At 38.9% G+C, this 16,578-nt stretch overlaps 1 protein-coding gene across 3 annotated transcripts; it reads left to right on the top strand.

The window, feature by feature from the left end:
- Positions 1-12,658: 12,658 nt before the first annotated feature.
- Positions 12,659-16,545, top strand: LOC126596986 (F-box/kelch-repeat protein At1g67480-like). Of its 3 annotated transcripts, none has more exons than XM_050263716.1 (4): positions 12,659-12,817; positions 13,968-14,038; positions 14,532-15,373; positions 15,595-16,545. In XM_050263716.1, the coding sequence occupies exons 3-4, from the start codon at positions 14,889-14,891 to the stop codon at positions 16,223-16,225; spliced, it is 1,116 nt and encodes a 371-aa protein (XP_050119673.1). In that variant the 5' UTR covers positions 12,659-12,817; positions 13,968-14,038; positions 14,532-14,888; the 3' UTR covers positions 16,226-16,545. The 3 variants fall into 3 exon arrangements, with proteins under 3 accessions (XP_050119673.1, XP_050119674.1, XP_050119675.1); XM_050263717.1 differs by lacking the exon at positions 12,659-12,817 and adding an exon at positions 12,861-13,037; XM_050263718.1 differs by lacking the exon at positions 12,659-12,817 and adding an exon at positions 13,080-13,509.
- Positions 16,546-16,578: the final 33 nt, after the last annotated feature.

The following is a 16,578-nucleotide window of genomic DNA, read 5'->3' as shown; positions in this document are numbered from 1 at the left end:
ATGATGTTTATTTAGTCAATTATCTATTAGTTTATCACAAAAAATTGGAAGGAAATGCATTGCATAATAGATATAACTAATTTAAGTTGATTATATAGCGAGTTGGCAAACATTATGAGTGTAAAAAATATGTAGTAATTAATGAAAGAAGTTTAAACACACCATAATCATTTATATATAATGAATTAGTACAATATTTTACACTTTATACATTGCATGGTAAGATACATGAGTGACTTAGCAAGGTCTAAAATATCGATGATATCGAAAATATCGGTAGTCCAAAAACATGAAAATTTTGATGAAAATATTGAAATATTATGGATATTTTAGACCATGATCCCAATAAAAAAAAAAACTAACCATACGTTCTGTTCTGCTCATAACTGAAAGGCCAAGCACCATTTCAGCGTGCTCCCACCACAGCCATCCAATGACCCATCCGCCGTCGACTTGGACCCATAGTTCTCAGTCTACGCTTGACCTATCTAATCACACCCACAACAACACTAGATAACGGATGAGGATCCTGTTTAGATAACGGATGAGGATCCTCTTTAGGGATTCTAACATTTTATCTGTTAATTATATATCATATTTAATTTTTTATAAGTACAGTTTATATTTAATTTTAAATAAAAAAATTAAAAAAAATTTGATCGCACAATATACAATTAACAAATAAGATGTAAGAATCCGGATATGATCCATATCCCTAAACAACGACCTTAGTTATCCTGCTATAACACAATGCAGCAAATCCAAACATAAATTACATCAATGCCACGGAGTATTTTTCGTGTGATTGTTACACGGTCCATGACATATGTAAGTTGTTTCACGTAGTGCTAAAAAGATACTCTATTTCATAGCATAGTCCTACTATAATATATCAGACCGACCTATGCTATCTATATAAAAAAGGAACACAAAAAAGAAAGAATGGCACAAAAATCACTGTGAAGATGTCGATTTTCAACCCATTGCACGAGCATCACAAAAATTGGGGGAATTATTGTTAAAAGTATTAACCTACCAAGTGGCATAATGTAAAGGAATGTTATAGATTATGTTGAAATTGAGCGTTTAATAGATAAGATAAGACCACACATTTTCTATTGGCTCCCTTACACGCTTAGAATCTCTTGGCCCATCTTCAAGCTAGATGCTTAAAAATCAACAATCTTTCATATATTTTTCTTTGGTAATGTCAAAGAGATCAACATATTTTTTTTTAAACAAGTACGATATTTATTGATACGAAAAAGAATGCTTACCTAAAGAATGATATGATTCATATTAATGCTCATCGATAAAAATCTTATCAGGAATTTCAACATGATCGAAAAGAAAATAACATTCTGTATTAACAAATTACAAAGTTGTACAATCCTAAAAAATCAGATTTATAATTACATTAGAAATTTTCTCAAACCAAATCAATAGATACTCTAAAGTCAAACCCAGTTTCGCCAGTCTATGTGCCCTCCTCAAATTTTTGGATTGGAAAAAAACATGCAATGAAGTGATATGTTTGAGTGGCATTTTTGTGATTCGTGCATGGTAAGAGTAACTGGTTATCAACCATAGATTGACATACCCCAATCGAGATCAAGACATGTTGGCCGTCACGTGGGAGTGACGTAACCATGTGCACAGTGCAGAAGCAATAAAGATAAGAATTATACGAATAATTAAAAACCGAAATAGTAGAGTTCACTACTAAACATGAAGAGATAGGAGTTAGTTACAATAGTAAACACTCATAATCAGAGCATATTAAGTCTAGGTGCAGTCTAGTAGGACAAGTACTAATTATACAGTACCAGGAATGTCATGCCATCATTTAGATAAGTCAGAACCGCCGACGTTCTCAAGCCACCAACAACAAGCTTACTTAAAACCTGGAGGGGCGTAAAATAGAAAACGTGAGTGGGCAAAAACAAATGTTTTACAAAATCGTTTTCTTTATTAACATATCTAACCCCTTGTTGTAAAACATGTATAATTTTTCCCATAATCAGAATATAAGCATATACATAATATATAAATATATATGAATTCTGTTGATGCACAAAAACCAAAGGTCTTGGAATAACGTAAATCCGACCATGAATCTGCAAAAAATGTAAATAACATAAGATGTATCGTGGTTTACCCTAATTTTTGGGCTACGTCCACACTGATTATTGTATTTCTCTGAGAAGTGAGGGGAGTGAGGGAGAGAGCTTCTGAGGGTGAGAGAACTCTTCCCATGGCCTAAGAAATAGCCTCTCCTAATTGTGAGGGTGAGGAGTCCTTTTATAGAATAAGGGATCCTCACTTATTACATATTTGCCAATTCCTTTATTATATAATTACATTTAAGTCCCCCGAGTATTTGTACGAGATCTAAATACGGAGGCCCTAAATATGATATAAGCAATAGTCTCCCAAGTCTTCAGTCAAAAGAGTCTTTTGGCTGGAGATTTGAAATTCAATCCATGTGTGGGCCGAAATAACTAGATGTTGTCTTGAACTGATGTTCGATATGAGGCGGTGCTTAATCTTAAATGATGCTCAACTAGAAGTAGCACGTGCTGCGAAGCTACTCGGCTCGTGGCTTATGTTACCTTGGTTGGCTCGGCTTGTGACGTTGAAGGTGAGGGAGTCCCTTTTATAGAATAAAGGCTCGCTCCTCGATACATGAATGATGGGCTAGAGTTGATGCTCTCCAATGATGGTGAGGGAGTCCCTTTTATAGAATAAGGATTCGCTCCTCAATACATAAGTGATGGGCTAGAGTCCCCCAAGTATTATTCATGAGTGCTTTATAATGAAAGTGATGGAGTCCCTTTTATAAAATAAGGGATCGCTCCTCAATACATAAGCGATGGGTTAAGTCCCCCAAGTATTTTGTATTTTTCATGAGGCCCAGTTGAGGCACAATATATGGTGCATAATGTAGTCCCCCAAGTCTTCAGTCAATAGAGTCTGTTGGCTGGAGACTTCAAATTGAATTCATGTATTGGCCGAAGTGGCGGTTGATCGGAGACGGTATTTGTATACCTTGCATTGAAGCTTTATAGGTGAAGCTTTGCAAGTGAAGCTTTGAAGCTAGAGCTCTGTAAATGAAGTTTTTGATGCTAGAGCTTTTGTAAATGAAGTTTTTGAAGCTAAAGCTCTATAAATGAAGCTTTTGAAGCTAGAGTTTTTGTAAATGAAGCTTTTGAAGCTGATTGACATGAGTGATGCTCATGAATGTTTATGTTGATTAACATGAGTGATGCTCATGGATGTTGTCATGAATGTTGACATGAGTGATGCTCATGAATGTTTATGTATGATTGATATGAGTGATGTTCATGAATGTTTATGTATGATTGACATGAGTGATGTTCATGAATGTTTATGTATGATTGACATGAATAGTGCTCATGTATAATTTTGAAGTACTGGGCATACTTTTGATCACCTGGTTGGTGGTAATAACAGCAGGCTGCTAAATAAATTTGGAGTACTGGGCGTACTTTTAATCACCTGGTTGGTGGTAATAGCGGCAGACTACCGAATAAATTTGGAGTATTGGGCATACTTTTGATCGCCTGGTTGGTGATAATAGCGGTATGCTGCCGAATAATTTTGGGGCCATAGGGCTTAGTTCTTTTGGGCATATGGGCCTTTGCCCTCCACATAACATTCCAGCCCATTATTTTGGGCTTGCTTTTTTTTTTTTAAATTAATTACCCTCTGATGGGGTTTATACAGATAACTCCGAAAGATACGAAAAATAAATTACATCATTCAAAAATAAGGAAAGTAAACCACATCACTCTGGTGGAATGTTTATTCCTTGCTTTTGTTTGTGTTTTTCTGTTGCACTTTCTCTGTCTCTTCATCTGGCAGACAGAAGGAATCATAATAATACGAAGATCTTTTGCTTTTCTTCTTTTCTCTCCACTGCATCTCTGTCTTTTGCTTTTGTGCCGCAACTCACTTGATTGTTTTTCTTTCTGCTTTCTTCTTTTTCTTTTCTTTCTCTTTTCCATTTCCTGCATGTTCTTCTATAAAACGTAACAGGACAGCTTTGATACCACCCACTTGCTTTATGTTGCTTTTCTCTAAAGTGACAACTGGTTGGACACTAATATTTCCGTGGTAATAATTGCAGCCAAAGTGACAGCTGCTTTCTACTTTTCTTGTTGCTGAATGCGTCGAGAACGATGAGGTTTTGAAAGGTTGAGACTCCGACGGGGAAGTGGCCGGAGGAGTTGTTTCTGCTGATGTCTAATGTTGTGAGGTTGGTGAGGTTTGAAAATTCCAGCGGGGAAGTGACCAGAGAACGAGTTGTAACTGAGGTTGAGTGACATAAGGTCGATGGATATGCTCACCGAGGACGAACTCGAGAGTCTGGGATTCAAGGGAGAGAGACTTGGCCTCGGAGAGAATGAAATCCGCTGCTTCACGGTACTGGGGATTTGGGTGGGCCGTGTTGATTTTGATGAGAGCAGTATCAGAGAGATTATGCAGAGATGGAGACGAATCTCTTTCTTCTCTGGACGCTGTTACTCAAACCCCTTTTCCTCAATGTCGGAATGGAATGGACCTCAATATACCCCAACATGACCTTTGGGACTTGGTGCAAAACTGATGTTGGAAGAACTCCCTCACTATCTTGCTTCTCATTGTCACGTAACAACATGGTAAGTTTCCGTTCCCATTCATTATCAGATGAGTAAGGACTATGTGTCGGATGCGACGACAACTCAACTTTGCGATCGGAGCCTTCCTCGGAAACACCATCGTCGTAAGCAGAAGATCACTAAAGCTTGGGCTTCTGAAAATGTCGTTGCTGCTGAGTCTGGTAGTAAGAGATCGTCTTCGTTGTGGCGTCTCCACCTGCAACTCCGACTAGTAGCACCTCGAAATCTCCGCGAACCATTCTGCCTCAACTTGGATCTCGCCCGTGCTCTGCAGCTTTCCCCTCTCCGATCTTCTCGCGGGTCATCGGGTCGGGTTTTGTCGGATCTCGCTAGCGTCGTCGGAGATGGAGATATCAGGTCGGGTCGGAAGTGAAACCCATGATGTCGCCATTCGACGCTCCAATGACTATACCCAAGCCGGTGTTTGCCAGGGCTTTGATTATGGCCGGGTCAAAACTGTAAAGCCGAACCTTCTAGATTGAAGTTGACTAAAGCAACTTTGTGGTGGACAGCGGTAGAGGTTGGGGTAGATGGGAATGGGAAACCATTTCACTGTGGCTCTTCAGTCTTTACACTTGAAAAGGACCAACCTTTTGGAGTTTTTTTTTTATTTCTTTTTTGTTTTGGTCAGCACATGGCGAATTGGGTCAAACTCATGTTGTCGAAAAATTGAATCAAATTCCAGGAATTTCTCAGTCAGAGACTCTGTAGAGAGAAATAAAGAGTCTAGAGATAGAGATAGAGAGACAGAAAGAGAGAGAGATAGACATAAACTCTCTCCTCGTTGAGATTTGCTTCAGGGGTGGTGTGTGTTTGGTCGTGGGTTCGAGAGACTGGCCTTGGAGGAAGGTAGATTTTATGGGAATCAGAGAGCTGCTGCTTGTGAGCGACTTTTTTAGAAATATACCAAGTACAACACCAATAAATAAAATCCAGAGAGAGAGAGATAGAGGGTTTTCTGGAAAAAAATCCAAAAGTGAGGTTTTGGGCTCTTAGGTTTTGCAGATTCATGGCGGAGGTGAAAAATTGAAAGAGAACCGACATAGCTTTTAGTGTCGATTCCCACAGACGGCGCCAAATGTTGATGCACAAAACCGAAGGTCTTGGAACAACGTAAATCCGACCATGAATCTGCAAAAAATGTAAATAACACAAGATGTATCGTGGTTCACCCCAATGTTTGGGCTACGTCCACACTGATTATTGTATTTCTCTGAGAAGTGAGGGGAGTGAGGGAGAAAGCTTTTGAGGGTGAGAGAACTCTTCCCATGGCCTAAGAAATGGCCTCTCCTAATTGTGAGGGTGATGAGTCATTTTATAGAATAAAAGCTCCTCACTTATTACATATTTGCCCATTCCTTTATTACATAATTACATTTAAGTCCCCCGAGTATTTGTACGAGATCTAAATATGGTATAAACAAATTCATATCAATTCAATTCATGCTTCACATAATCATATTCTAATATATAACATAGTGAGCAATTCAGGTAAGAATAAATTCATAGAATATGATATGTTAGCCGGAACCTCTGTGGTAGCCTGTACGGCTGTATTCATAGCTCAAAGTCAATCTAGCTGGAGTCACTACAATGACCTATACGGCAATATACTGCACAGAAGTCGGAACCCCTAAAAAGGTCTATACGACAAGATTGGGTGTAATATAGTTATGCTCAGTTTTACACTCTCATAATAGCTGGGCGATAAATCGCTAGTCACCTACGAGTCAGAACCATAAATAAGGTCTGTACGACAAGACTGTGCACGTAAGTTGGATCAAATATGAGCATGTAGTGTGGGAGGTGACATAAATAAACAGGCATGTACTTCATATCTCTGGCTAAATCACAATCACCCTAGGTGCAATTTTATGAGCTCAACATTATTCAATCACATATCACATCATCGATGATTCACATAACCAAACATAACGTACCTGAACTTACCTGTGCCTCCACAGCACCACATTTATATATATATATATAAGGTATCACACACCAATTCATACACGAAACATAATAGTATATGCATGGCATGTATGGCATATTATCATTTAGACATATTTTTATGAGAAAATATCAAGTATATAAACATATACTAAAAACAAAAGCTCACTCACTGGTATGTCGACGGGTCGTAACCCCCGAGTCGCCCGTGGATACGCTCGTCCTCGGGATAAGTCTCACCTATATGTGAATTAACTATAAAAACGTTATTTTAAAGCACATAGACAAAACTAGCTAATAACTTCTCATACATTGCTCAAAATGGGTATATGAATATACTATAGTGACCTACACAACCTCAGGATCATCCCCAAATTTTTGCATAAATTTTTAAGAGCACGGCGAAACGCGCCCCCATGCACGGCCAAACCTGACGGATTCCCTAACCACCGTTAGGGAATATTCCGTTAAAACCTAATAGATTATGTTAAAACTGACTAACGGTGTCAACATATTTCGTCCAAACTGACGAAATATGTCGTCATCTTCTCCGGCGAGTCGCCAGTCGCTTGGAAACTGGGTAAAACTTTAAACCTACTATTCTCACTCGTTTTTCAACCATTTTTCATGAAATTTGAACCATTGGAAAGCTAACAACATGTAGAATCACGTTATACCATTTTTAAGCTTTAAAATCTACTAGATTTTACCTGAGAAAGCTCGATAATCCGGTCAACTTTGAAAACCTTCGATCTCGGCCCTCCGACGTCCAAACTCTTCCAACGAACTACCCCGAGCTTCCTTAGGACCTCCTAAAGCTCCATGTGAGCTTGAAATCTTCTGAAACACAAGGTTTTACGTCCACATGAATAATGCATGAAAAAGAGTTTCGGGTTCTCGAGATTTCGAATGAATCCTTACCTGAAATGGGTATCAACCAACTCGAAATGGCACGAGGAATGCAATGGTGCCTTTAGAATCTTCGATATGTGACTGGGAAGCTCACTTCAAGCTTGGTCCATACGAGGAAGAAGAGAGAGAGAGAGTGAGTCCGAGAGAGATGAGGGCACGGGAAGGAAGAGAGAGGGAGTGAGCATGGTGTGTGTGTGTGTGGTCCACGTGGTCACAAATCTCAAAACCACACAATAAACTCTAAGTCTCAATATGTCACACATACACACTACAATTTCCCGTCCAATGATAAAACTGTCATTTGACCTCACTGATAAATGAATTTCGGGACGGGCTGTGACATATATGGTAACTTTTATTAAGTTAAAAGTTCGAATCAAATCAATTTTATAACTTTAAAAGAGGTTATTACTTAATAGAGGTATAATTAAATAGGATTCCTGAGATGACAGTACGGAAGTTATTTTTTAAGATGTACTATCCTAAAAAATAAGATTTATAATTACATTAGAAAATTTCTCAAACCAAATCAGTAGATAATCTAAAGTTAAACCCAGTTTCGCCAGTCAATGTGCCCTCCTCAAATTTTTGGACTAGAAAAAAACATGCGATGAAGTGATATGTTTGAGTGGCATTTTGTGATTCGTGCATGGTAAGAGTAACTGGTTATCAACCATATATGGTAACTTTTATTAAGTTAAAAGTTCGAATCAAATCAATTTTATAACTTTAAAAGAGGTTATTACTTAATAAAGGTATAATTAAATAGGATTCTTGAGATGATAGTACGGAAGTTATTTTTTAAGATGTACTATCCTAAAAAATAAGATTTATAATTACATTAGAAAATTTCTCAAACCAAATCAGTAGATACTCTAAAGTCAAACCCAGTTTCGCCAATCAATGTGCCCTCCTCAAATTTTTGGACTGGAAAAAAACATGCGATGAAGTGATATGTTTGAGTGGCATTTTGTGATTCGTGCATGGTAAGAGTAACTGGTTATCAACCATATATGGTAACTTTTATTAAGTTAAAAGTTGGAATCAAATCAATTTTATAACTTTAAAAGAGGTTATTACTTAATAGAGGTATAATTAAATAGGATTCCTGAGATAACAGTACGGAAGTTATTTTTTAAGATGTGTTTTTTAAGATGGGACCAAGAAAATGGAGTTATTCCTATAAAAAACTGGTCCCAAGTTGAGATCGAAATTTTTTTAAGACTTTAAGGAAGTTATTTTTTTATAGAGTGTTACTCTAGAAGTTTTATTGTATCTTTTATTTTGTTTATCATCAATGAGAGGGAGAATTCGAAGGTGAAATGTCCAAAATTTGAGCATAGTCACTAAATAAGAAACGTAAAGATGGTAACCATGATTACTAAGTGAGTGTTCTTGATTACCTACCAATGAAAATCTGTCAAAGTACTTAAATTCACACGTTTAAGACATGAAGTTAGTGACCTTTTGTAGAAGGCTTATATCATTAATCAACATTTTCTCTCCAATTTATGTGGTAGCTATGATTTTTATGATGTGATAAACACGTTTGTTTTGAATGAAATAATGATGATATGGGGTCATATTAATTAGGTGTCATGCATTTTCAAAGATTTGTTCACATTAAGTCTTTGATTTACGGGATTTTTTCAGTAAAACATTGGATTATTGACCGTACATCTAACATTTCATTCATTCGATGAATGTTGCACAACAAAGTATACTAGAATCTTCATTGATTTATATATAGGTTTGAGTTTTTGTACATACTTAGCATTATGTTGAATCCAATATACTTATAAATAAGAGCTGTTTAAGAGTGATTTTGAGAAGGCATGGTTACTGAATTATGACAAATACTTTCAAAGTGCTTCCAAGAATCGCTCCCAAAAAAAGCAGTGGCCCGATTAGTCATCATATTTGCCATCCAAAACAAACAGTGGGGAAGTACTCATCGGTTGGACTGAAATAAATACTTTATCCCGAGTTGGGAAAGAAGTCTTGATTAAGGCAGTTGTTCAAGCTATTCCTGCCTACCCGATGCACATTTTTAAATTTCCAGCAATTGTCTGTTAGGAATTGGATGCTTTGGTGGCGGGTTTCTGGTGGGGTAGTCTTGGGGACAGGCGGAAGACACATTGGGTTTCTAAGGCTGTTCTTGGTCTTCCGAAGACGATGGGAGGTTTGGGTTTTCGGAATTTCAGTGAATTTAATGACGCTTTGTTGGCTAAGCAGTGTTGGCGGTTGATCACTGATCCGAATTCCCTCTGGGCTCGAGTCCTTAAGGCTCGTTATTTTCCGCACTGTTCTTTTTGGGATGCCAAAAAAAGCGGGAGGGCTTCTTGGGCTTGGAGTAGTATTTTGGTTGGTCGAGAGGTTTTAAGGAATGGTTATCATTGGCAAATCATGAGTGGTGCGGATGTGCGTGTCTGGGTGGACCGATGGCTCCCATCCTTACCTGTGGGGCATCCATTACCGCTTGGAGAGGTTGCGGTTACTCCCAGCTTGCGGGTTCAGTCTCTTATTCGGCCTGAATCACATGCGTGGGATATTAGTTTTTTACAGGAGTTTATTTCGGAGGTGGAACAACGGGCTATCAGTCTTACCCCTCTTGGTGATCTTAGTCGGAAGGATCGTCTGGGCAGTACTCAATTCGTTCGGGCTATCATTGGCTGCAGTCTAGGTCTATTGGGTCCCGGGATCATCGCCAGCTTGGTGCTCGTTTAGTTCCGAGGCAGTTGTGGCGCGTGGTCTAGCAATTGAGAGGGCCTCATAAGCTCCGCCATTTCTTTTGGTTATCCTTGCACAATGCTCTGCCCACTAGTGCGGTGCTTTTCCGTCGACATTCTTCCCATTCCCCAGTGTGTCCCATTTGTCTCTGCCAGGATGAATCTGTGGAACATTTATTCCTCCAGTGTCCGTAGGTAGCAGCTATTTGGTTTGGTGGTGCTCTTAATTATCGTGTGGCTAGGGATGGTATTCCTTCGTGGGCGAGCTGGTTGCAGGCTGTGTTCTCTCTTCATCTTGGGTCCTCAGCTGATGTGCAATGGATTCATTCTTATGTTGCGTTCACTTGTTGGAGTATTTGGAAAGCTCGGTGCAACTTTGTTTTTAATCAGGTTCCCATTAATCCTATTTCTGTTTTGCGGGAGGTTGCCTTTGCTGTCGGGTCTTACTGGGAGGCCGGGAGTTTTTCGAAGGTCAGGAGATTGGTGGTTCCAGCTCGGCAGGTTTTGGTTTCTCAGTGGATCCCTCTAACATCTCATTTCATTAAAATCAATGTTGATGCTAGCTGGTCTAAGGAGTCTAAAATGGGTTTTGTTGCGGTGGTCCTGCGTGCGGATGAAGGGAGTTTTGTGGCGACTGCAAGGTATGCTATTTTGTCCCCTAATGTTGCTGCGGCTGAAGCTTTTGCGTTACTGCGTGGCTGTGAATTGGGTTCCTCAATGGGTTGTAGCTCGGTCATTTTGGAATCGGATTCCCGTGAATCCATTTCTTGTCTCTCTGGCGCTTTGGATTCTGGTAGTTGGGAGGCTTTTCCTATCTTGGCAAGGGTCAAGCAATTGTGTGAAGCTTTCCAGTTCTGTCGTTGGTCTTGGGTTCCAAGATCAGCCAACTCTTCAGCGGATTATCTTGCATCGGTTGGCTGTCCGGAGATGTGTGATCGGGTTTGGGTTGACAGACCCCCATCTTCGTTGGTGCATGTTCTGAATAAGGATGGGCTTCCTTGTCCGCCGTGAGTTGCTGTTGCGGTGGTTGGGGAGACACTCAACCTGGTTGCAGTGTCTGCTTGTTTGTATCCCCTTCCATCGTTTTCTTTCTCTTTGTGCCTGTTTGGTGTTCGCCATTCGTTGGCTCTCCTGCTGTTTTCGGCTTCGGCCTTGGTTTTCTTCCAAAAAAAAGAAAAAAAAAAAAGAAAAAGGAGGGAAAATTGAAAAAATACAAAACACAAGGTCAAGAGTATAAATCACACGAAACGCATAAGAAGGAAAAAAGAAATAACAAAATAATACAAGCCACAAAAATACGAGATAAACTTATGGCAATGTAAGTGCAACTTACAATTCAACACCACTATTACATGTACACAAGAAAACCTTAACTACGTTAAGGATTCTCGTTGTATGGACATTCTTCTTCAATTACACTGCTAATACTAGTAGATAGTATGTTTTTAGGGGTTCTATAACAAACAACCCTTGGAATTGACCTATCTCAATCAAGAGAGTTTTTGAAATTGAAAATCGATCATTTGTAAAAGGATATTGCAAATCAATGTGATAATTCCATTATACATTTGTGAAAAAATCTGTTATGTGCTAATGTAACTAGGTTCCAAAAAATTAATTGAATATTAATATATAAATTAAAATTGTAAAAAAAAAAATTTATTTTTATGTAATTATATTTTATTTCAATTCTAATTGGTATATCAACAAGGTCAGATTGCCCCATCTTTCCTTTTGAACTTTACCGTTCTATCCCATCTTCCCACAAATGTCCACACATTTTTGTCTTCTGAAATAATTCACAAAAAAGAAGGAAAATCCAAAAAATTAAATATTGTATAGATTATTCTTTTTTCTCGTATCAATCCAAAAGTGCTTCTGAGCATATGAGGCGTCCATCACTTATCTTCACGACTGACTGCGTTGACCTTTAAATTTCCGACTCCGTTGACCTCGGTACTGCTCCGCTCAGATCATTCACACACAAACCAATCTCCGAGTCAATACGCCTTAGAATTACCCCACTCCATTCCCGACAATCAAATAAAACTAAATAAAAGATTACGCGATAAATAATAAATAATTTTTTTATATTTTCCCCCTTTGTTTTGAGTTCGGATCCTCCTTGGATTTTTTTTGTGAGGATTTTAGAAATTTGTGAATTGTATCATTTCATCGTCCATCGTGCAATTATAAATCATTTTAAATATATTTATTTAAAAATACATAAATAATACTTGACAAAAAAATAGTCGCAAGATATACAATGAACGGACACGCTTCATAAATCTTCAGAATCCACACCAAAAGAATCCTCCTGTTGGGTCTGTTTCCGAACCCTGGCGTGGTCGGGGCTTTTTTGTCAGTTCAAACTTTAATCCTTTTCCCGTGCATTTCGGGTCCTATAAAACTCCTCTCCTTCCGCTCTCTCAATCACCTAATAAAAAATTCTGATTGTTTCTAATTTTAGCCTCCTTCTCCACACGTTCTAATTTCTCTCCAATTTTCCGCAATACTTTTTCGGATAATCCCCTTCTATTTTAGGTAATCTTCGTTAATCCTTTCTGTTAATCTCAGATTTACATTCCTACTTTTGCTCTATATATGCTCTTGTTTTCGACATTTCCTAATCAGGTTCACCTTCCATTTTCTCTTTTGGATTAAGTTTATGTTGTTTTCAATTCGAGCGTTATTCTAATCTAATCTAAATTACTGGAGAAGATTTTGGAGAGCACACTGGTTTAGCCAATATGATTACTGCCAGGTCTGCATATAGTTTATGCTTTAATTATGCATGATTATGTTTCACTAATCGCAGCTTAGCTTAGCCAACCCAAACCAACATATTTGTTGATTTGGTGTATTAAGATTTCATTCAGATTTTTGTTGAGAGTGTGAATCTTAAACCCTTGGCTTATAGCTTTTATGATGTAATTAGAGCGGTTTAAGCTTCCAGGAGCAGAAATTTGTGCAGATGTGCACACATTTCTTGGCTATATCTTTTTTGTTGGTGTGAGATTTCAGTTGATGGTTTTTATATAGATCTGGTTATCTGTGATCCATTTTTGTTGTATCCGGGCAAGGATGTTAGATCTGGCGGAACCACTAGCTTTCACTATAAATTTGGTTTTGGTTTAACAACTTTTGAATCTAATTAGCTAAACAACGTGGATGGGTAGGTTTCTTCGTTGGCCGGTCTGAAATATTTCCGCTGCCGGCCATTACTATGAAGACCGGTAATTGATCTGCTCATCACTCGTATCAATCTTAGGTGTTCATGTCTTTGTTCTACAAGTTTTTTCAAGGTTAAAGTGACAAATGGTTAATTTTGGTCTTGTTCTTACATTCCCCGGAAAGTGATGCTGTTAGAGTAAATGTAGAATTATGGAGAATAATCCGAAGGATGACTTTGAGGTACGACTTGAATCGTTTCCTTAAAGTGTTATTTGCCCCCACTTGAATGAGTTTGCTAAAGGGTTATTTAGCAAATCACTTCCAGGATACAACAAAGTATGAAATATTCGATTAGGAAAACTGAATTGTATTCCCTTAATGCGTAATTGTGTAGTATAGTTTGTTTAATTGAATTTTCGGTTGCTGCTATCTGAATCCCCGATCACTGCCTTATTGTTTGAAGTGCTTGTATGGTGTTATCTTTGAGTTGAATTTTTTGACTCATTTGTGATTCATTCAGGTGATTATCAACCTGGACATGTTATGGAAGTTACTGGGGGCTAAAACCTGCCTAGTATATGGCATTGACTGGTATGATTTCTTCCGACCTATCTTAGGGTTGGTTTGGTATTGCTGTGCTTTGAAAAAAAGCTGCTGTGAAAATAAGCAGCTGTGCTGTGAGAATAAGCGGCTGTGAAATAAATCAGCAGGGTGTTTGGTAAACTTTTTTGTAAAAATGCTTTTGGAAAAAAAAGCAGTCTAATAGTGGGTCTTTTCATTAAAGAAGCATTGTAGCTCCGTGTGCTTTGAAAAAAAACCAATTTTCCAAAGCTGCAAATAGCAGCTTCAGCTTTTTCCTTTGATTCAGCTTATTCTCACAGCAGCTTCCAAAATAAGCTATTTTTTTTCAGTTTACCAAACACCTAAAACCCTCACAGCTTTTTTTCATGGGTGCTTTTTTTTTAAGCACCTCACTCCCAAACTAGGTCTTACTCGGTTATTCCTCAACTGCAGATAGAATGTTTATCGTTTTTGTTCCTTTACTTAAAACGAGGATCCACTAAGTTTGCTCGACGATATGCAGATACTTGGGCAATGTGTGGAGCAAGAAATAAGTTAGGGAGCAACTACTTTGGGAGCAGAACTATTGTTATGGAATTTGGACCCGACTGGACAAAACACAGAAAATTGCCAGCGTATACTGCTTGTGTGGTGCGTTCTGCGACATATTTTATGCCTTGGTCTTGTAAAATTCCTATAGGTGACGGATATCATGAATTCCTTTACTCAAAAGTCTGCTGTTAAAGAAGAATACGCATTTTTGGGAGATACCTAAGTGATCATAGGTGAGATAACCTGCATCTCCCCTGACGTAACTAGCTTCTCAATCTACAAAATTCTGGCTTTTGTGACTGAAAAGAGGAGATTTATAGATCCAAATATGTGCCGATCGAATTTGGTCAAGCAAGATGCACCAATTGGTGCAAAAAGCTATCGCAGTTTGACTTCTCTGGAGGTAGATGATTCTGAGAGCCCCATCCTGCCGGGACTGCCAGATGACGTAGCAAAATATTGTCTAGCGCTTGTTCCTCATTCAGACTTCCCTGCTATGGGTGGCGTGTGTAAGAAATGGAGGTATTTTCTTCAAAGCAAAGAACTTATCACTGTGCGGCAATTAGCTGGGTTGCTTGAGGAGTGGCTCTATGTTTTGACAACCGATTCCGAAGGAAAGGAAAACCAGTGGGAGGTTTTAGATTGCCATGGACATAAGCACCATGTTCTTCCTCCCATGCCTGGTCCAACAAAATTTGGATTTGGGGTGGCGATTCTTAATGGAAAGCTTCTTGTCGTTGGTGGATATTCTGCAATTCCCGGGACCACCGTTGCATCAGAAGATGTGTACCAATACGATTCTTGCCTCAACAGGTTTGTTTTGTGTCCATTTTCAGTGATTAGTCTCTTCCTTTAATTTCCTTTGTGCTAACCCTTCGTAAAGTTTAAGAATGTCCCGTATTTTTCCTTACATTGGCTACTTAATTTCACCGGCATGATTGGAATTTAACAAATGCTGTATGTTAAATGGTTCCTCGCACAAGCTTAACTTCGTAATATATAAATGCAATCTTATAGTTCTTTCGTAATTGTAGGTGGGGCAAATTGGCAAACATGAATGTTGCTCGACATGACTTTGCTTGTGCAGAACTAAGTGGTATGATTTACGCTGTTGGGGGATACGGTATAGATGGCAGCAGTCTATCCAGTGCCGAGGTGTACAATCCTGACACCGATACTTGGACCCTGATAAGCAGTATTCGCCGTCCTCGATATGGTTGCTTTGCCTGTGGATTTGAAGGAAAGCTGTATGTTATGGGCGGAAGGTCAAGCTTCACTATTGGAAATTCAAAGTTTGTTGATGTCTACGACCCTGAGAGTCACACTTGGGGTGAGATGAAGAAGAATGGTTGTGTCATGGTCACTGCTCATGCTGTGCTGGAAAAGAAGCTGTTCTGTTTGGAGTGGAGGAACCAGCGGAAACTTTCAATTTACAACCCTGACGACAATTCCTGGGAGATGGTGCAGATTCCGTTGACAGGAAGCACAAGCATCAAGCTCCGATTTGGGATACTGGATGACAAACTTCTGTTGTTTTCACTCGAGGAGGATCCTGGTTATCGTACTTTGTTGTACGATCCAAATGCAGCACCAGGATCCGAGTGGCTGACTTCTGAGGTAAAGCTGTCCGGTCCCTGCTTGTGCTGTGTTACCATCAAGGTGTGAAACTGTAAGGTGTGCCCGAAAGTTGGAGGACCTTCGTAAGGCTCTAAAAACAGTTGCTGAACTTCAAGCATTGAATGGATTTTAGGACTCGTGTGTAGCTGCATTTGTTTGTTCTGTTGCCCGGACTAGTACTTTAGGGTTAACGCATTTTGTTACGAACTTCATCAATGCACGAAGCTCAGCTTTGTGCATTGATCGGAGTTCAGTCTACTTTTATAATGTACTTACCGGTGGAGTCTTCAATTTTCGTTTCTTGAACCCTACTGTTACTACTTGTACCGATACAAGAGAGCTTAGAAGCGATTTTGGTTGTTAGAAAACACTTTTAGCCGGTTCAGGTTCTTTTGAAGCAG

The sequence above is a fragment of the Malus sylvestris genome, chromosome 13 (genome assembly GCF_916048215.2).
Source record: "Malus sylvestris chromosome 13, drMalSylv7.2, whole genome shotgun sequence".
In the NCBI taxonomy this organism is placed as follows: Eukaryota; Viridiplantae; Streptophyta; class Magnoliopsida; order Rosales; family Rosaceae; genus Malus; species Malus sylvestris.
Note: the sequence above shows the minus strand (reverse complement) of the source record. Positions and strands in the feature narration are given on the sequence as shown.

Bases quoted from the DNA above. Each gene is read 5' to 3' on its own strand.
- LOC126596986 (XM_050263716.1), top strand. From the start codon at position 14,889: ATGTGCCGATCGAATTTGGTCAAGCAAGATGCACCAATTGGTGCAAAA. The intron at 15,374-15,594 runs GTTTGTTTTGTG...TCGTAATTGTAG, and splicing joins TACGATTCTTGCCTCAACAG to GTGGGGCAAATTGGCAAACA.